The 21,632-nt window shown below is 35.8% G+C and overlaps 2 protein-coding genes across 8 annotated transcripts in view; both read right to left on the bottom strand.

The window, feature by feature from the left end:
* Window positions 1–8,384, bottom strand: part of sh3glb2b (SH3-domain GRB2-like endophilin B2b) — a 21,835-nt gene extending 13,451 nt beyond the window's left edge. For 2 of the 7 annotated variants that reach the window (XM_016288349.1, XM_016288369.1), the window contains exons 1-5: window positions 8,185–8,383; window positions 4,260–4,401; window positions 3,037–3,048; window positions 2,167–2,295; window positions 330–463 (exon numbers count right to left, since the gene is read on the bottom strand). In XM_016288349.1, the coding sequence (XP_016143835.1) occupies window positions 330–463; window positions 2,167–2,295; window positions 3,037–3,048; window positions 4,260–4,401; window positions 8,185–8,247 (480 nt within the window). In that variant the 5' untranslated portion in view covers window positions 8,248–8,383. Of the gene's footprint in view, window positions 1–329; window positions 464–2,166; window positions 2,296–3,036; window positions 3,049–4,259; window positions 4,402–8,184 lie in introns of all 7 variants that reach the window. The other 5 variants (XM_016288392.1, XM_016288384.1, XM_016288355.1 and 2 more) reach the window with 3 other exon arrangements.
* A 911-nt stretch (window positions 8,385–9,295) lies between these two features.
* Window positions 9,296–21,349, bottom strand: LOC107598405 (phosphatidylinositol 4-phosphate 5-kinase-like protein 1). The gene is made up of 10 exons (XM_016289731.1): window positions 21,199–21,349; window positions 20,169–20,363; window positions 17,869–17,919; window positions 17,580–17,734; window positions 12,401–12,525; window positions 12,166–12,200; window positions 12,024–12,079; window positions 11,602–11,714; window positions 11,358–11,520; window positions 9,296–9,898 (listed from the first exon to the last, which is right to left on the bottom strand). The coding sequence occupies exons 1-10, from the start codon at window positions 21,211–21,213 to the stop codon at window positions 9,451–9,453; spliced, it is 1,356 nt and encodes a 451-aa protein (XP_016145217.1). The 5' UTR covers window positions 21,214–21,349; the 3' UTR covers window positions 9,296–9,450.
* Window positions 21,350–21,632: the final 283 nt, after the last annotated feature.

The following is a 21,632-nucleotide window of genomic DNA, read 5'->3' as shown; positions in this document are numbered from 1 at the left end:
GGTATATATATATATATATATATATATATATATAGATAGATAGATATAGATAAATATATACATATATATATATATATATATATAAATAATGTACTAAATTGTAACTTCAATACAAATATTTAATTACAAATATATTTAAATACGACATAAAAGTTTCAATAGAAATTTATATTAAAAATATATTAAAGTATACATTAAAGTATATTTTAGATACCATAAAAGCTTGTCAGCCAATAATTTTGTAACTAGCCATTATCAGCCATTGTAAGTTGGCTTATATATCAGAAGGATGTGAACCATCTGAGACCGAGATTATGAATTTCACTTACAGAAATGGTTTTCCAGTCACCCTCTAGAAAGTTCCTCAGTGGTGTGAGGAAGTTAATAGCTGACATATGTAGGAATTCCCGCTCTGCTCCACCCAACCTCCGCTGAAACTCTCCAACAGTGATCAAAGTACTACCTGAAAACAGGCAAAACATTCCCAAAGCATTATGTGCAACTTAGCATTGCACTGACATTTTCAATCTTTTCCTGTCAAGTCATTTCCAAATGTGTTTAACTAATCAAGGGGTATGAAGGTATCTTCGTCAGAGACCTAAACTCACAAAATGAAACACTCTGCCTCACATAAGGCATCTTTAGACATATGCTCCGATGCTGCTTTGATTCTCTGTAAATTAAACATGTTTTCATTTGTTTCATAAGTCTTATTTACCTTGGCAGTGGTCATGAATTATTATTTTTTTTATGTTGACATCTAAGAGCGCAATTATATAAATATATTTAAGCAGCATTGCTATAATTATAATATATAAAGTTCTAATATAAATACAAGCAAATGTCATAACCTCATAATAGTTAAGAAACAAATAAAAAACACAGAATCTAATACAATTTCCCTCAGTAAATTCTAACCTAAAAATATCCAAGAACACCTATTTGCCAAAGGGAAAGTGCGCCATCTAGTGAAACAAGGCATGCGGCTAAACATTAACTTGATTTAGAGATCTGTATTACTATAGCACACTGTCACAGCAAAAAGGGAGAAGTGAACATGTGCAGCGGCAAGTCCGCCTCATATGGTGCATCACATAAATAAAAAAGAAAAAAAAGAACATAAACTGGTATGCACTGGCTTCTAGTACAGACTTCTATTCTAGACTTTGATTATGTGCAAACTGCTTTCTATTGTTTCTTATAATAAATATGTAGCCATTTTATCTTAAAGGGTTAGTTCACCCAAAAATGAAAATTAGTCCATAAATTACTCACCCTCAAGTCATCCTAGGTGTATATAACTTTCTTCTTTCAGACGAATCCAGTCGGAGTTATATAAAAAATAGTCTTTGATCTTTCAAGCTGTTTAATGCCACTCAGCGGGTGTTGCATGCATCCGTCCAAAAGAAGTGAAATAAAAAGCGCCCATCCATAATAAAAGTGTCTCACACGGCTCCGGGGGGTGAACAAAGGCCTCCTGTAGCGAATTGATGCGTTTTTGTAAGAAAATGTATCCATATTCAAAACGTAATAATCACTTTAATGTAGCTTACACCAACAGTCCTACATGGAAGCAGCTCTGGGCTGATGAGGTATGAGGTCAGCGTTGCGCATGCACCAGTGAGTCTCGTGAAAACCAACGTTTGTTAACAGGAGCAAAGGAAGCAAAGTTTCCTTACTTTAGCAAAGGAAAACCAGTCTCCTCTTGGCTTATATTGAAATCCTCCGACATTCTTCTTTACAAATCCTCGTTTTGTTCTTCTAATTAGTGACCGTTTTGTTTTGATCTCTCCCCTGTGCTTCCTTGTTCGTCACTTCTGAGCGGCGCATGCGCAAAGCTGACCTCATACGTCATCCGCCCGGAACTGCTTCCGTTTACAACAGTGAGTGCAAGCTACATTAAAGTGATTATTATGTTTTGAATATGGATATTTTTCTTACAAAAACGCATCGATTCGATACAAAAGGCCTTTGTTCACCCCCCGGAGTAGTGTGAGACACTTTTTTTATGGATGGGCGCTTTTTATTTAACTTCTTTTGGACGGATGCATGCAACACCCGCTGAGTGCCATGAAACAGCTGGGTGAACTAACCATTTAACAAAATAACTTTTGGCTTTTCTGTGTGTTTTTTGATTAAAAACAATCAAAAAAAAAACATACGAACCATACGGAGTTCCTGGCCCAAATTCCTTTGCAGCATCCTGCATATACTGCCCCAGCAGCTCTGCATTAGTGGTTCTGAATGGGATCTTTCTGTCCAATTTCTCATAAAAAAACTCTTCAATACGCGCACCTAAATAAAGAATTACATCAAACTTTATTTAGGGTTTACTCCAGTAAACTTAATCAAGTAAACCATTTTGCACCATCATGCTTACCAATCCAAACCAATAGTTCACAGTCAGCAAATTGAGGGTAATAAAATTGATATTATATACAATATCACACTGGTATACATATTGGTTTACATTTCTTTATGTATGAATTTAAATAAGATTTATAGCTTAAAATGCATGTTACCTTCCTTGCTTCTCAATATCTAATCATAAAAGTTTAAAAATATTTCACCAACCATTTACAAATTTTTGGGATACTTTCATTGTAGTATTCTGAACATTGTTTCGAGAGACCATAAAGCAAAAAAAGATGAACGAAACACAGGTCTTTGATGTAGACATCACAGATGAAAACATAAAACCCATGTGTGGTAGTAATAAAAAATGTGATAACAACAGTCTTTGAACAATCATTCCAGCTCTCTGTGTTGCCAGCAGGATTTGAAGAGACCTCACAGATTTGAAAAACAGATCTGGTTAAGATATTCAGATGATTGAAAAACAGATGTTTAAACAGGTGTATAAACCACAAGACATTCACCCAAACTCAGCCGCAAAAGGATAGTACTACCATGACAAAAACATAGTGAGAAGAGCCAGCCTCACACATTGGGTCTAATACTAAACATCTGTCATTTGAGGAAGGAATTAAACTGAAGACCTAAAGCACAGGCCATGGGGAGTAGAGACACACTTACCAGTTTGGTCAACTGGAGCATGGAGAGAGTTAGAAAGAACAGGTTAGTGTTCTTATTAGTATTAAATGCTTAAATATGTACATGAAAGTTATTGTCATCAAAGATGAGCTTTAAAGTGCCCCTATTATGGATTTTTGAAAATTACCTTTCATGCAGTGTGTAACACAGCTCTAAGTGAATGAAAACATCCTGCCAAGTTTTAAATCTGAAAGTGCACCGTGTATAAAGTATTGTCTCTCAAAAGAAAGAGTCGACTCTGAATAATTGAAACGAGTCGTTTTTAAAGCGAATCCCAAGCCGTTTCATGTTGACGTCAACATGAAACATTAGCATATTGCCTGCCCAGTTGTTGGTCTTTTCGAGTTGGTCTGAATGAAAATAGAAATTCATTCTTTGCCACTAGGTGCCGCTTTTGGAGCAGTAAAAATAGCTGTTTCCCCGGTAACGCTGTACACAAAGCAGCACTGCGCTCACAAACGCTGCTTTAACAGGCATTACAGACATGATGAAATGAAAATGAGACAAATTGGACCAATCACCGCAGATTAGCATCACGCAACTGAGGGGTTTGGAAAAATGAATCGTTAAATGTATCGTTTGGGAGACATTGAGCAAATAAGGTAAAAAATAAATGCATATTATAAGACAATGAAAGTGTTTTTTTACCTGCATGCATGTCACCCTGTTGTTGGGGACCCCCTAAAACCAAAATATGAACTTTTCATAACCCATAATAGGGGCACTTTAAAACATCTGAAACCTGTGGCCTCATCAATGATTCAGAAATTATAACCGAACGAGTATTAATATAAAATGTTTCATGTTGTTTATTCATTTGTGAACTGCCAACATAAAATGCAAATTTTACGAAATGCGATATACACTACCATTCAAACATTTGGAGTCTGCCAGATTTTTTTATGTTTTGAAAGAAGTCTCTAATGCTCACAAAGGCTGTGTTTACTTGATTAATATACAATAAATCTGTGATATTGTAAAATATCATGACGATTTAAAAAAAATGAAAGCAGACTGATATCAACAAAGAGATGTTCCTGTTGTCAACAACATGAGACATTTTTCAACATTTGAGAGACAAGACCACATATTTCAAACAATATCTAATAACGGAATATTTTCCTAAAGAAAATGTAATTCAGAGGCTTAGGTAGATGCAAAACGTAGGAAGATTTTAAACGTATAACGCTCATGTAGATTCTTACTTGGGTTGGGTTGAAGCAGCACCTCGGTCTGTCTGAAGATCTTTTCGGTCCAGTTTTTGGTGCAGTCCGCTCGAGCAATCAGGTTCTCCAGATGGGCATCAAGTTCAGTCTTTTCTGCCTGGCCAAGCTTCTCCTCTGTGTACTGGAGAACATACAAAACAATTCAGTCTGTCTGTAAGAGCAGCACTCCAAACCAGATGTACAACAACGTAGGCAATATTAGCTGTTCTTTCTGAGGAACAAGAATATGCATGCATCATTTCTAGGGTTAAGTTTTGACACAAATTTCACGCTTTGATTCGATTCTCATTCACAAGCTTGCGATTCGATTTGATTACAAATTCGATTCGATTTCGATTATTTTGGATATATATCAGGTACATGCCAAATTTTGGAAAAAAAATCTCTCAACCAATGCTGTAAAATATACATGAGAGTTAGTTGGTAGTACTACATTACTATAATATTGAAGGTTAAAATTGACTGATTTGTTAAAATTACACTTAATGAAGTTTTTAAAAGAATAAAGTTACAATTCCATAATAATATTTCTACTCCTGGACCGCGTCACCGCAACAAAGTGCTCGTTTAAAATGGCATGGTAGACGTAGGATCCACAGCTACATGAATTAGTATAGAAGAAGCCCTATGATTACAACGACCATCATTTGAAGTTTCACAAAATTCTGAAATTATCGTACATTATGGGATTTTTTTCATTATTGATCGTACATCGTACAGAGGTCTAAATTACCGTACAAATACGATAATTATCGTACGTCTGGCAACACTGGCGATCTGTCACTCCACATTAAACAGCGACAAAACGGCATTTATTGTTTGAATATTGCAATACAATGGACAGAATTTGAAATCTGAGACTTTGTTTCATATTAAAAGTACCAAAGCACAATGCTTATTGTGATTTATTGGATGGGAAGTGCCCTTCAACGTTCCGTCCATTAACTGAAAACAGGTTAGAATCATCGATTCTTGGGATTTAAGAATCGATATCGTTCCGTAAAAATGAGAATCGATTAATATCGAGATATCGATATTTTTTACCCAGCCCTAATAATTTCCCATAACGTATTGTCTCAGAATGCTAAACAATTCTCAGCAAGACAAGGAGACATACTCTTAAAGCTATTCACATGATTTGCTGGCATTATGCCATTCCCCTATATTTATGTTTAGACAATGTTTCACAGTTCACATCAAGCAGCATATAATGCTATAAATCAGACACATTAAGTTTGAGAGCAACAAAAACATCAAGTCATTTTCTGACAAAAGACAATGAAAGGACATGGACAATGAAAAGCATGCATATAGTTATATCTGACATGTGCCCTGCAGTGAGACATGCTATGTTTAACCTAAAACCATTACATTATAAGCTAGATGTTTATATTTAATTTTAAACCATTGTTTGTTAAACAATTCAGAACATTATTAATTATAAAACCTATGTAAAATATGATAATGTAATAAAAGGCAATATAATAAAATACAAATCAATTTGTTGCACCACTGTTAAATATGGTGCTTTAAAAATAATAATAATAATTAGACACTACTGTTCAAAGTAAGAACTTTTTCAGGAGGAAATCATACTTTTATTCAGCATGGATATTTATTCTTCATTAAATGGATCAAATGTGACTGTAAAGGTGTTATAACAAATTCTTCTGTACTTTCTATTCATTAAAGAATCCTAAAAAACAGCTCATGTGCACTGCCTCTGACTGCAGTAACTCCATGACAGAACTGTGGCTTTGAGTGATAATGATCTGCTCCCAACGAAATCCCTGACAGGTACAGTAGTAGTGATTAGCTGAGCGGGGACGCTTATCTGTGTCAGCAAAGGTGATTGGCTGATAGGGGACACCCCCTTCATATGCTCCCTGGTTAATCAGACTACAGAAGGCAAACAATCTTGTTCTTCAATCTTCTCAGGGGAGACATAACAATAAACAAGATTAGTTCAAGAAACTCAGTTCATGGATCAGACAGGTGAATGGCACCGGCCTGTTTGTGCCTTTGCAGTTCAAATTCACTTGATATCCAAATATGCAGGCTAAAATGTCAGCCATTGCTAAAGGTCAGTAGCTAACAGCTGAACAAATGCCCTGTGACTCTCATTGATAAACAGGAGGCTTCTGGCAGGCCGGTGGACCTGCAGCAAAGATTTCCTCTGACAAGGTGAAAAAATATAGGGCTGGTGTTTAATATTTCACTCACACACAGGGAAGACCCCTGCTGACAGCGCATAAAATTCAGGCCTGAGGTGAAAGAGGGGGGGGAAAAAAACATAAATCACATTCAGCATGAAGGATTCCCTCTACATCAGCAGTTTTGAATGTCTGTCATCCATGAGCCGAGAATATGGGTATGACAGAGGTTTTTGCACACTATCTTGTGATATCCGGGGATGTGGCACGTCTATGAATAAGACACATAATGCTTTGACAATATAATAAATGTCACACTGTGTAAATAATGTAGCATACAGTACATACTGATTATATAGAATGCATTGAAGAAGAAAAAAATAACTACACAAAAATCAGTATTTCAGTGCCACTTATTTATTCTGAACAAATGTTATTTTAGAATTTTTAAATGTCAAATCTTATGTTTTACTTTACAAGGATTTTCACATTAGATTGTCACCCCTAAGTTTGATTAGTTTAGCAGTTGTATTACTTCTAACTACATGCAGTGTCTTTGGATCATCACATGGTTTTTGTTAACAATTAATTATCAACGGAATTCAATTGTTGCATTTAAAAAAAAAAAATTTAATAATAGAAAATGTTTGTCCTTAAGAAATAATCTTCCTTTTTTTACATTTTATAGAAAATGTCATCTGTCACAACTTAAAGTTTCAAGGATAATCTTAGATAATAAAACGACAAATATTGTAATTAATAAAAAAGAAACTTTTCCTGCTTAAATGAAAAACCACCCACGTGGAAACAGATGGACATTCACCATCACACATACACACCAGCTGGCCAGACATCTTTCAGTGTTCTGCATACAAGGAGGTCTATTAAAATGAAAACGCTCCCTCTCATGCTGTTCCAAAACAGACATTATTTTCTTCACAGTGATGTTGTGCTGCTTTTTCTTCCATAAAATGTAAGGGAATGGAGACCAAGACCTGCCAAGCACCAAAAATAACAATAAAACAGCTTTGTGTGATGTACAGACTAACATTTAAGTCATTATTCAAATTATACATATTTTTGAACTGTCTAATTGAACAATTACCATTCACTTTCATTCTGTGGGGGGAAAAACAGTAACAGAGCATCTTTTGTGTTCCACCGAAAATACAAAATCATACAGGTTCAAAATACCATGAGGGTGAATACGACGAGAGTATTTTCATGTTGAGGTGATCTGTCCCTATCAACCTGTTTACTGTCTTAAGTCTTTGTTATAACTGAGTATATTTTTACACTCGGTTACATTTCGATAGACTGACATTTTTTTGACATACAGTAACATGAGCATCCCTAAACAAGCATTTAAAAAATAAGTAAACCGTAATAGTAAACAGGGCTTCGTCTGTTCTGTTGGAGAGTGCTGTCACATGAACAGCCATTAATAATGGATACGGGCTTGGCTTGCGTCTATCGGCTTACAATGGCGAGGAAAATACAGATCATCGCAACATGACAAACAAAGATTGCTCGCTTGAACAATGGCAGATGTATTAAGTTTTACAGAAAGCGAGGTTTCTGAGTGTTCGCGTGAGGCTCTGTAAGGCCAACAGAGCGAAGCAGTTCATTCAATTGACTAGAGCCCGCTGCTGATGCTGCTGCGCACGTCCATCCCCCTCAGTTCACGCACGGCACTTACGGCTCAACGCAACTACCGTGAAATAAGCAGAAAGCACTGGGTCATTTCATACCTGAACAGCACGAGTGAAGAAGACACCTGCATCCGACGCTAGTTTCTTGACATTGAAATCCATCGTGTCAGCGTTTTCACTGTGTGCGTTTCGGCAACATCAGCTTGTTGGTTGTCCCTGCAACGGGATCGATTGTGCAGGACGAGGCGGAATCGACAGCGCAACCTGGAGTTACCATCAGTTACATCGGCCATCCTCTACTCAGCCTAGCTGGATGCTCATGATTTTAACCCCCCTACTGGAACGTATTGTTTTGGGTATCCTAACCATTTTCTTTTTTTTTTAAATACAATACTTCTAATGAAAATTATTTTTTTAAAGTATCCTCTGTGGTCTGTACAAGTAAACTGTATCATTCCATTAATATTCAATTAATTATAGACAGACAGACAGACAGACAGATAGATAGACAGATAGATAGATAGATAGATAGATAGATAGATAGATAGATAGATAGATAGATAGATAGATAGATAGATAGATAGATAGATTTAAACTGGTAAATTACAAATAGCACAATACAAAAGCATCTTGAGGCCTGAACATTATTTATCTAAATCATTAAAGAAGAACAGATGCAAATATCAAACATTCGTTTTTTATTATACTGCATAAATATTTCTGAAAGCATTTGAATGCCCACTTGTGTAGTTCCACATAACAGTTTCTGAACGTGACAGACAGCAGGAAGGAAGTGACCCTGCTTTTGTTGATAAGTTGTAAGTCTCAAAAGCCTTTCTGTCTGGACAGCTTGCAATCAAATGGTAACAATGTACTTTTCAATAAATGGGATATACGTAACCCGTATTACATAATTCAATTATGAAAACATGCTTAAACCAAAAGTTACACTTTACATTGCTCTTATTCATGTTTTCATAATAGGTTTCATCCCTATGCACCGTCATTGCACTGTTACTTACATAACAATTTTAAATGAATAAAACTTTTAACTTTTGCATTTTTCATGAACTACAGTGTTTTAACAAGTACTTGCATTAGCATCGTCTTTATTTAAAGGGGTCATAGGAAAAGGATGCCCATTTTCCACAAGTTGATATGATTCTTTAGGGTCTTAATGAAAAGTCTGTAACATAGTTTGGTTAATTGCATGTAGCATTCTATGACCCCTTTAAACAAAAAGCTATAAAAACGTTCACCCTCAAATGTACATTCAGATCCATTCCACTGTGTTTACATAATGAGGTATGTATGAGTCAGGTGTGCGAACAGTGGGTCCATCTGTCATCCAAGAGACCTCTAATTTTATTTGGTATGGTCCTGAACCCACTGGCACAGCCTGTGACAGTAAGCTGGAGGACTGACTGTGGAGAATGTTTGTCGTGGGTGTCTCAGGCTTTTCCACAGATGCTCAAGCCTCTTTTTGAAACCATAAACAGTGAAGATGTCAATTATCCCAATGAAGTAACGCTGCTCTGGTCCATCAATGACATGAAGCGGGTTTTTGAAGTTAGGAAGCAATCTCCGGTTCTGGGACTGGAAGGTTTGTAGATCGGCTGACTCCGTTCCCACCCTACTTTGTTGCTCAATTTTGTCTTCCTCAGGACTTGCGATGTCGGTTGTACCATTGCCACTGTGTATTTCTGTTACGTGACATTGTGTTGTATTTAATTCTGAGGAGAGGAGTGTGGAGTCTTCCTCTGCCACCATCCCGGGAACAGTTGGTGTAGGACTGGATGTTGCATTTACTGACCTAACAGCCAGTCAGAGAAGAACACAGAACAGAGCAAAGAACATTAACCTACTGAATGATTGCCGTAAAATGAAAGTGTATGGCTGTTGCTTGTTTCTGGGTTGAAGCTCTGTTTTTCTGCAGAAGATTATTACACCTGAACATTCCATGCTGTTAAAGGTATAGTTCACCCAAAAATGTAAAACCTTACATCATTTACTCACCCTCATGTCCTTCCAAACCCATATGTCATTATTTTTTGTGTGGAACACAAAAAGAGATGTTTTGCAAAATGTTCATGCTGCTCTTCTCCACACAATGAAAATGAATGGGGACCAAAGACGGTCAGTCTCTAAACAAAAAAGCACCTTAAAAGTAACTCATACTTAAGTCATATGTTCACTTGGTGTGAGGAACAGAACACTATTCACTTTCATTGTATGGAAAAGAGCAGCTTGGACATTCTGCTAAATGTCCTAATGTGTTCTATGGAAAAGACAAAGTCATATGGGTTTCAAAAGACATGAGAATAAGTAAATTAAAAAAAGACTTCCATCAATTTTTTGGGTAAACCTTTAGTTTAAATGATGGATAAATGCAGTATATGAGATGATGTTCAGTGGCTAATGGAATGGTAGTAGCAAGTACACGTATGGTTATTATTATAGTTTAGTGATTTCGTTTTTTGTTATTTCTTTGAGACATTACTTTGAAAATGACATTGAAGCTAGATATGATAGCTACATGCCTGCCTGCCAATGGCCGTTTGGAGAAGAAAGAGAAGGATCTGGAAACAGAGGTGAACATGAGCATTCACAGTCAGGGCAAAGCCTGTTATCCTTAAATACAGAACTAAACTAGAGAGAGGAGGCAGCAGAAAGAAACATCCATAACACTTTAGTATAGAGACCAATTCTCACTATTACCTAGTTGCTTATTAAGCATTGGCTGTTTCTTAGTAGGCTACTTATAAAGCACATATTCTGCATGACCATATTCTACATTCCTAATCCTACCCAATACTTAAACCTAACAACTACCTTACTAACTATTAATAAGCAGCAGATTAGGAGTTTATTGAGGGGAAAGTTGTAGTTAATGGTTTGTTAATAGCGATAATTGATATAAAGTGTAACCGAAATGTTTTAAAGAAAATATTGTCTCTGAACTATGAGAACAATTAAAACAAGAGCAAACATCAGTATTCTGCACGTAATCATATAAAGTTAATAACTATATTCTGCATGCACCTCAGCAGTTAAGCATGAGCAGTTCATTCAAATGACTGTGTGAGATAGCGATGACCAGCCAAAAGTATCTGTGTGCCGTCTGACTGTGTCAAGAATAGAGTTTTTATACAATTATGAATGCCAGACATCTTTAAAAATGTACACAAGCAGAGCTTCATTAAAACATCTTTGTAAATGTCTATGGTTGTTTGTAGATGACTATATGCATGATAGACTAAAATAATGCTCACTTTTTGGCACGCATGATGAGTGTTGTGAAAGAGAGACTCTGGCTGAGTTCATCCTGGTGCAGGGGCTGATGGGCAAGCAGGAAGCTATAGTCCAACACATTGAGCGTCTGAAGAAAGGCAGTATCAATCTCCACCTGACGCAGGAGCCAAGGGCGTTGCTGATCTGTCATATAAACAAGGAACCAAAGGATTGAACGTAGTGATGCAGATGAAGTCTAAATATCATAAAAGGAACTGAGCTTACCTAACTGAATGAACTGTCCTTCAAAATTAAGATCCTTCAAAACAACAATGATCTGGCTGCCTTCAGGGGCTGGGTCTGTCCACCGGCTCACCTCACAGCCCTTTATATCATACCTTACACATTGAGAGAAAAGGGTGAATGTAAAACTAGGAAGGAAGTGTAATGGAGAAGGAGGTGGTAGTGATGGATTGGATCATTCTTCTTACCATTAGTGCAAGCCAAAAGTAACAGCTAAAAGGCAAAGCAATTTAATGACCAATAATTGCAAGGCTGTGGATTTTAGTAAGCCAAGATGACATCTTCTGTGGTGTACATTCACAGAAGTGATGGAGAGATTAGCAACATTAAATATTTATATGATTGATAATGGACGAATCGTTAACACTTCACCATTTCCATTTATAACATGCAATAAGTCTTACCTCGCTGTGATTCTGTCATCAGGGTAAAAGACACTTTGCATCACAATAAAGTACTTCTGCACACAGAAAACAACATGCACCCTCAGGGTTCATAAAATAATCATTTTTACAGGAAATTGAAGATGTAAAGTGAAATAATTACCATCCTCTGATGTGCTATTTTGATCCTGTGAACACCTGTCCATGAATCAAGCATGACAATTGCTTAAATAGATGCAATAAAGATAAGCATTCAGGGTTTTAAGGTTTCTAGTGTAAATCATCATGAATTACACCTTCAAATTCATAATGCATTAAACTTGGTGGATAAGAAAATGTTTGTCCAGTAACATTTGTTGAAAAAGTAATGTTAATTTAATAGCTTCCTTTATTCTCACCTAAAAATTTGACAAGCAGAGAGTGTGGGTACTTCTCCAGATGTTCCATGTAGATTCTCAGGTTAGACAAGAGAAATCGCACTTCTCTTTTACTCTGTGTCTTTAAGAAGAACCGCTTGTCATTACTAAACAGAGAACAGAGAAATGTGTGTTAAAGGACATTTGGTTTGAGATCAAATAAATATATATACTATTCCGTTAAAAGTTTGGTCAGTGAGATTTTTAAAATGCTTTTTAAAATAAGTATCTTATACTCACCAAGGCTGCATTTATTTGATCAGAAATCAGTAAAAAAAACAATGAAATATTTTGACGATTTAAATCAACTGTTTTGTATTTTAATGTATTTTAAAATGTAATGTATTCCTGTATGGCAAGTTGAATTTTTAGCAGCAATTAGAATCAGTCATTAGTGTTACGTGATTCTTCAGAAATAATATTTTGATTTCCTGCTCAAGAAATATTTCTTATTATTACCAATTTAAAACAGTTGTGCTGCTTAATATTTCTAATATTTTTGTCTTTGGATTCTTTGATTAACAAAAAGTCCAAAATAATTTTTAAGACTTTACTGTCACTTTTGATCAATTTAATCCATGCTTGCTGAATAAAAATTATAATAGAGATGCACCGATTGCAATTTTCTTGGCCGATTCCGATTTCCAATTTTTTGTAAGTGTGATCTGCCGATTCCGATTTTCTTTCTAAAAACTATAATTGACAGTATATACAAACAAAAGTCTATACTTTTTAATGCAAAAAATTATTTATATAATAACAAAATATAAAACATTACAATTCCCCCATTCTGGACTAGGTTACAGTTGTTCTTTCACTTAAACAACTCTCAAATTAAAGTGCTCTGTGACTAGAAAAAAGGTAGAAATAACAATTAACTGAAAAAAGGTTGCTGTACTATTTAACAAAACAGATGTCATTTCCCACTATTTCTTAAATTGTCATTGTTCACTAACCTTATTAAATGTGTCATCTTTCACATCAAATTCTTACATTGTTTCAATTAACTCGGTTAGAACAATAATAAGAAACTGTAGAATTGTTACCACTCAGATGAAATCAGTATCAACAAAGTCCATCTTTCCACTGCAGGAAACGCAGAAGTTGCATCTGAAGTGGCATTAGATGTATTTACACAGACTGTTTGATGAAGCCGAGGTGCCATAAATGCATTTACACTGCAAACTTTCGAATGCATAAAGAATTTTATAAGATTAATTTTTTTAACATTTTTAAACATACAAACAAGAAATGTTGGGGAAAATGCAATGATAGTTTTAAATATGAAACCAAACCAGTAGGTGGCATCAAATGACCGTTTGAATGAGTGAGTCATTAGTCCTTCATTCAACAGATATGTTCAAACGGCTGATTTATTCCGAAACGAGGCAAGTGACTGTCTTTATGAATGGGCCACTGAATTTCAATTAACTCGGTTAGAACAATAATAAGAAACTGTAGAATTGTTACCACTCAGATGAAATCAGTATCAACAAAGTCCATCTTTCCACTGCAGGAAACGCAGAAGTTGCATCTGAAGTGGCATTAGATGTATTTACACAGACTGTTTGATGAAGCCGAGGTGCCATAAATGCATTTACACTGCAAACTTTCGAATGCATAAAGAATTTTATAAGATTAATTTTTTTAACATTTTTAAACATACAAACAAGAAATGTTGGGGAAAATGCAATGATAGTTTTAAATATGAAACCAAACCAGTAGGTGGCATCAAATGACCGTTTGAATGAGTGAGTCATTAGTCCTTCATTCAACAGATATGTTCAAACGGCTGATTTATTCCGAAACGAGGCAAGTGACTGTCTTTATGAATGGGCCACTGAATCATTGACTCACTTGATTCATTCAAAAACGTGGATTCATTCAGTAACGAAACACCGCTGTGTTGCTCGGAGACACAAAACAGTTCTGCTGTGGCTTTTATTGGAACTATTTTCATCAGCGAAATTGAGCAAAAACCGTCAATATTGTGCCTAAACTGTAAGTCACTTAAAAGGGTTAGTTCACCCAAAAATGAAAATTAGCCCATAAATTACTCACCCTCAAGTCATCCCAGGTGTATATGACTTTAACGTAATAATCACTTTAATGTAGCTTGCGCTCACTGTTGTACACTGGAAGCAGTTTGTGAGCGCAAGCTACATTAAAGTGATCATTACGTTTTGAATATGGATATTTTTCTTACAAAAACGCATCGATTCGCTACAGAAGGCCTTTGTTCACCCCCCGGAGCCGTGTGAGACACTTTTTTTTATAGATGGGTACATTTTATTTAACTTCTTTTGGACTGATGCATGTAACACCCGCTGAGTGCCATGAAACAGCTTGAAAGATCAAAGCAAAAATCTGTACTTTTTTAATGCAAAAAAAAATATTTTAATCATAAATTATTAAACATTACAATTCCCCCAATCAGGACAAAGTTAAACAACTTAACTCTCAAAATAAAGTGATCTGTGACTAGAAAAGAAGTAGAAATAACAATTAACTGAAAAGGAGTTGCTGTATATAACAAAACAGATGTCATTTCCCACTGTTTCTTAAATTGTAATTTTTTCACTAACCTTATTAAATGTGTCATCTTTCACATCAAATTCTTACATTGTTTCAATTAACTCGGTTAGAACAATAATAAGAAACTGTAGAATTGTTACCACTCAGATGAAATCAGTATCAACAAAGTCCATCTTTCCACTGCAGGAAACGCAGAAGTTGCATCTGAAGTGGCATTAGATGTATTTACACAGACTGTTTGATGAAGCCGAGGTGCCATAAATGCATTTACACTGCAAACTTTCGAATGCATAAAGAATTTTATAAGATTAATTTTTTTAACATTTTTAAACATACAAACAAGAAATGTTGGGGAAAATGCAATGATAGTTTTAAATATGAAACCAAACCAGTAGGTGGCATCAAATGACCGTTTGAATGAGTGAGTCATTAGTCCTTCATTCAACAGATATGTTCAAACGGCTGATTTATTCCGAAACGAGGCAAGTGACTGTCTTTATGAATGGGCCACTGAATCATTGACTCACTTGATTCATTCAAAAACGTGGATTCATTCAGTAACGAAACACCGCTGTGTTGCTCGGAGACACAAAACAGTTCTGCTGTGGCTTTTATTGGAACTATTTTCATCAGCGAAATTGAGCAAAAACCGTCAATATTGTGCCTAAACTGTAAGTCACTTAAAAGGGTTAGTTCACCCAAAAATGAAAATTAGCCCATAAATTACTCACCCTCAAGTCATCCCAGGTGTATATGACTTTAACGTAATAATCACTTTAATGTAGCTTGCGCTCACTGTTGTACACTGGAAGCAGTTTGTGAGCGCAAGCTACATTAAAGTGATCATTACGTTTTGAATATGGATATTTTTCTTACAAAAACGCATCGATTCGCTACAGAAGGCCTTTGTTCACCCCCCGGAGCCGTGTGAGACACTTTTTTTATATAGATGGGTACATTTTATTTAACTTCTTTTGGACTGATGCATGCAACACCCGCTGAGTGCCATGAAACAGCTTGAAAGATCAAAGACCATTTTTAATATAACTCCGACTGGATTCGTCTGAAAGAAGAAAGTCATATACATCTAGGATGACTTTAGGGTGAGTAATTTATGGGCTAATTTTCTTTTTTGGGTGAACTAACCCTTTAATTTTACTTGACTTTACTTAACTTGTATATTGAACTACTATTGTATAAAATCACATTGCAATCGTGTTGAAACATTTTGTTCGTTGCAATGTTGCGTACCTAAATCATATATTATATATATATAATATATATTATATATTTTTTTCACTACCGCAGTATGTATCTATAAGTTTCTATGAGTGCTGTTGCGCTCATTTGTTTTGTTTTCTGCACCGGTCCGGGCCGATCATGCGGAAAACCGGCTAATTCAGGTCCCTGGCTGGTCGATCGGTGCATCTTTAAATTTGAAAAAAAAAATTTAATAGGTTACAGATTACAATGGTAGTGTAATAAGTAGTGTAACTATTTCAATTACTTTATTAAAGTAATGTAACTGATTACATTTGATTACTTTTTGATTACTTTTCTAAATTTCTAATGTTTTCAACTGTTAATCATTTTCAAACATGGCAGGTAAACCAGGCAGGGTTAACCTTACAGTAGTATTCAACACTGATTACTATCACTTTCGAAATCCTTTATCCCTTGAATTAAGATTATAATAATTTAATTTTAAAGCACAGCCACCACAAAATCAGACTTACTTTGAGATCATTCTGAGGTTAAATACTGATTTAAAACTATAACGAGAAATAGTAGCTTTTAGTAGCTATGATACTGTTTTTGAAATCAAATCTTTGCATAGCTATGACAGGAAACACTGGCATCTAACAATGGCTTGGAAAAAACAGTTAATCTAAAAAAAAAAAGTATATACAGAAACCCAAATAGAAAATAAAACAGTTATGGAATAAGCTTGTGTCCTGTCCTATTCTGTGTCCTAAACTCCTGAAACCTTGGTGTCTCATATTTTAGAGCACTCACTGCAATTTATGAAAGAAATCAATTAATCTTTATGTGTGTGTGTGTGTGTGAAAACAGAAATCAGGTGTAACCCCCTTTTGTAATCATTAACATTTTCATAAGTAACTGTAATTTAATTACACATTTTTTCTCAGTAACTGTAAGTGATTACAATTACATTTATTTTGTAATTAAACTACATAATTTAGTTACATGTAACTAGTTACTTCCCAACACTGTATATATAACATATAAATATATATACATATATATCACTCAAGGCACAACAGGGCAGTAATTGTCATATCAAGTATAGCTTCTATCTAAATGAATGGGGAAAACCCCCAGAAAGAAAGATTATGTTTCAATAACACATTTCAAATCAAAACATATATTTCAAAGGGAAAAAAAAGACAACAACAGTATAACTGTGGCTGAAATCATGTTAAAATGATATGCAGGTTTTAGAGTACAAAAATCCATCAAAAAAGCTCTTTAAAATGCAGCCCTTCTTATACAGGCCATATTGAACTATGTGATTTCTCCCATTTATTTTTCTATGAGTGGTCTGTCTTCTCCTCATACTGCGTCTGGTGTATATGCTCCTGCATGTGAATTTGTGCTGACTCACGTTAGGAAGAAGTCTGCCTTGCTCTTGGAATTGCTGATGAATTGCAAGTAGCTGCCTTCAGAAGAGAGGGACTGCTGATATTCCTTCTCTGTCATCCCCAGGGAGCGCCGCAGACTGGCAAACACCGGCCCAGCGTATGTCGCCATCCTGAAGTCCTTCACACAGTCACAAACACAACAGAAGACATTCAGTAGAAATTATACATAAATATCTTACGTATAATTTGTCTGGTACAGAAAAAAATGCTGAGATTATAGTAAGAGGTGTTGGCTTTTTCCTTTTAACATACCTTATGGATTTGAGTTACTTCAAGAGTATAGTCATCCTCAGACAGCTCATCCTAAAAATCACAAAATATATTATCAATACTGAAAAGTATATTGTATAGTTGATTACATGTTTTTGCAGGTATTGTTTTTGTGTGAAAGAGTTGCAAAAGTGCTTTGACCCCCAGACTACAGGCAGCACATTCATGCATCATACTGCTGCCTAAGCAGACGGGATTCAATAGAATCAGGGGTCAGCAACATCATCTATGTGTGTGTGTGTTAGTGAACAAGCACATGACCATGAGTGCAACAACCACACTACAAAATAGGTTGAGTAGTTAATAATCAGGGGATGTGTTTGCCTCATAGACAAGTTTGTGTGGATCACTGAAAATGGCAATAGAAAGCTATACTGAAAAAAGTGGGGAAGAGGTCAATGTTTCAAGTCTATCCATCTGTGTTACCACAATTAACTTACATTCAGGAGAAATCACATTTAGAATATCTGAGTACATTTTAATGCATGTAATGGGTATGACTATATTCACAAATATCCCAAAATATCAGGCGATTGATTGTCTTACTGCTATCATAAAATGATTTACAACAGAAAAGCCATATTTTTTCAGAATTTCTTTTTCATATTTCATTAATTACTTAAGTTCCCTGACATGTAAATATGTATTTTAGCATGGCTGTAACATCTTATTGACAGAATCTAGGACCAGAACTATCCAATTCTATCTTGTATGGTTTTACCATACTAAAAACGCCAGCTGGGAGAGTCCTTGGTTTGCTGGAAGCCCTGTATTTCTTTTGGGCATCAGTGAATGCCACAGTTACTGCGGTTTCAATATTCTGTCATCTCAATAAGAAAATTGATTTATAGAAAGCACTGCAATGCTATGTGAATAATCTATGAAACATCACAAATGTGACAAGCCTATGTGGTACCACGTTCAGAGATGAATAGTACTCTCTTGCTCCTCAATAAAACGCTAAATCTTAGATATACATTGTGTATCAGGTACAGTATATGCTATTTTTTTTACTTATGGCACTTACTCAACTGCAATCTACATTCTCTTTTTCATGGTTTAAAAAAGCCACTGATTTCTGCTTGAACATTTCTGCCCTCTCTTGTGGCGCTACCATGCTCTGAGCACTATTGCTTTGTTTGAATTCTCCCCTCCTCCCCAGTGCGTGCAATACAGTGGTGTTTGTTTCCAAAACACTTGGTTATTCTTTCACACCACATGCTCTGTTACTCTTGAGCAAATTACCAAGATGAAAACAGCTCTAATCAAGCCTAAACATTGTAATACGGTGCCCCTTAAGTGCCACAAACACAATCTCCATGGAAAGATCAAAATATGGTCCTCTCTATGGAGCTTGTCCTCATACTAATTAATGGTAAATAGAACACGCCTGTCTCCTTGGAGGTCTTTGATCATGCCAAAGCTGTCGACTCTCACCTTTAATTTCAATGTGCACTTCAACATTGAAAATGTAATGTGAGCTGAACTGTTTATTTCCTTGGGATTGTATTTTGGATTTGTTTTCATAATTCCAAACCTGTTTAACTGCAATGATCTGTGACTTCTGTAAAGATAAATTTGTTCATATCAGCTTGAGTAGTAGATGTTAACACTAGCTGATGTCAGTAATGAACAGACTAGTCTGGGGGTTAACAAAAAGATTTGAATAAAATGTTTTGATAAATCTGATTAAGGAAAAATGTTATGGTGAATTAAAAAAAATCTAAATGTGAAAAAAAACAACTAAAATACCTCTAAGTTGGCTTTATGTCTGGTTTCTATTACATAATAGCTTTGTAAATAGACAGAAATTGAAATACTCATACTCTAATGTACATTTAAGAAATTACATTAAGGTTTTACACTTTTTTTATTTTTAACAGCATATCTGTACATTGTAATTCTGTCTGTGTATTTCCTGTATTTATTACTGAATTGTATTATATATACATTTATAGCCTATTTTTTGTTATTGCCTTGTATTCTATTTCATTGTCTTTATGATGTCTGTACTTTATCTGCACTGGAAGCTCCTGTCACAAAGACAAATTCCTTTTGTGTGTAACATACTTGGCAATAAAGTTCATTCTGATTCTGATACTGATTAAAGACAATTATATATGTTTTTATATCTTCTCCACAGACCCCTGGGAGTCCACAAACCAATCAAAACTCTAGCTATAACTGCATCTTTCCAATTGTAATCTTTTCCTTAAGATGGAAGAAGTGATATTCAATAGGGACTGAATGAGGTGTAGGTTCATAAACATGGGTATACTCACAGGTAAAGGGTTGTCAATGGTGTTCTGCACAGCGGCACACAGCCCTTCCTTCATCATACAGGTGAGACTGTAGAACTCATGCTGCTGGTCGATCTCAAACAGACCCAGCAGTTTCCATTGCTGCCTCAGTCTTCCCCACCGTCTCCTCTTCACTGTGCGACTGTGTCGGCTCACACCTGGCCCTGACATCTCCATCTACAACATACAATGGACATGTACTTATTTACTGTAGACTAGAGTACATCAACTTGTAAAGCCTTAGTAGAAACCAAATGCATTACCACATATTTTGTATCAGTATTTTGTGAGTGTGTGTATATATGAGACATGAATATATTTTACTGCACTCTACTCGTGTTATAATGACAGAGGGATTGGTCATCATCTTGAAACTGGTTAAGGTCTCCCTGACAACAGAACAACCGAACAAAATCTGTATCTGTTCAAGAAGTCTTAAGGTGGGGTCACTCAAGACAGGGAAATTATTATTAGTTATTTGCCAATCTTTATTACTAGTGAATGCAGCACCATCACGGGAGAGCAGAGCACCTGCAGCAGGTCATAGCACAAATCTGACATGCCATCAGCTGCAAAAAATGCACTGCACCTTTAAGACACCTGTGTTCTTTGCACATGAGGAAATCATAGCTGCAAACAATTTTCAGCCAATTTGTCCTCCCAAGTGTCATGTGCCTAAATGGATTCTTCAGCACTGCACACTGAGTGCCAGAGAAATATTTCAGACATAAGTTTATTTGTTTGCAGTGATGGTAGTCAGCTGTTCTGCATGAAGAAATTACATTTTTCAATATCAGTCTGCAGATTTCCCCCCTCTAAATGCAGCCTGGGACTTAAAAATACCTCTGTCATCAGATCTACATATGAAGCGCAGATTTAAAGTCAAAGTCCAAAATAATGTATATTTGTACTATTCTGAATCAGACAAGGCCAGTTTTTGATTAACATGTTTAAAAAAACAAAAAACAGACACAAGGTCTTTCTGTCTAATAAAAAACAGATGTGCACGTACCTCACTGCGATTCATTATGGGTCCTCTAGTTAGTGCACGTCCTCGTCCTATCGCCGGGTCGTGGATGGAGAGATCAGCGCATTGTCTCTGTCCTCGCGTGACATGACACTGCAGTGTGTGGATGAGCAGCTCGAGCTCGACCAGTCTCTCTTTAGAACCAGCGCGACTGCAGCGGCCCATCCCACACACACACACACACACACACACACACACACACTGCCGTTCTGTGCTTAGATACGGAACACACGGACCTGCACGACCAAGAGCTAAATATCCGGGCACAAACAGACAAAACTATTAGTGCTGATAGTAGATTGATATCTTACACATATCACAACCTTGAATTAAGATGTTCTACACATAGTACATTCTCTCTCTCTCTATTCATATATATATATATATATGTATATATATATACATATATATATATATAT

The sequence above is a fragment of the Sinocyclocheilus grahami genome, unplaced genomic scaffold (genome assembly GCF_001515645.1).
Source record: "Sinocyclocheilus grahami isolate Dianchi unplaced genomic scaffold, SAMN03320097.WGS_v1.1 scaffold12.1, whole genome shotgun sequence".
Taxonomy (NCBI): Eukaryota; Metazoa; Chordata; class Actinopteri; order Cypriniformes; family Cyprinidae; genus Sinocyclocheilus; species Sinocyclocheilus grahami.
This window is presented reverse-complemented; position numbering and strand designations above follow the sequence as displayed.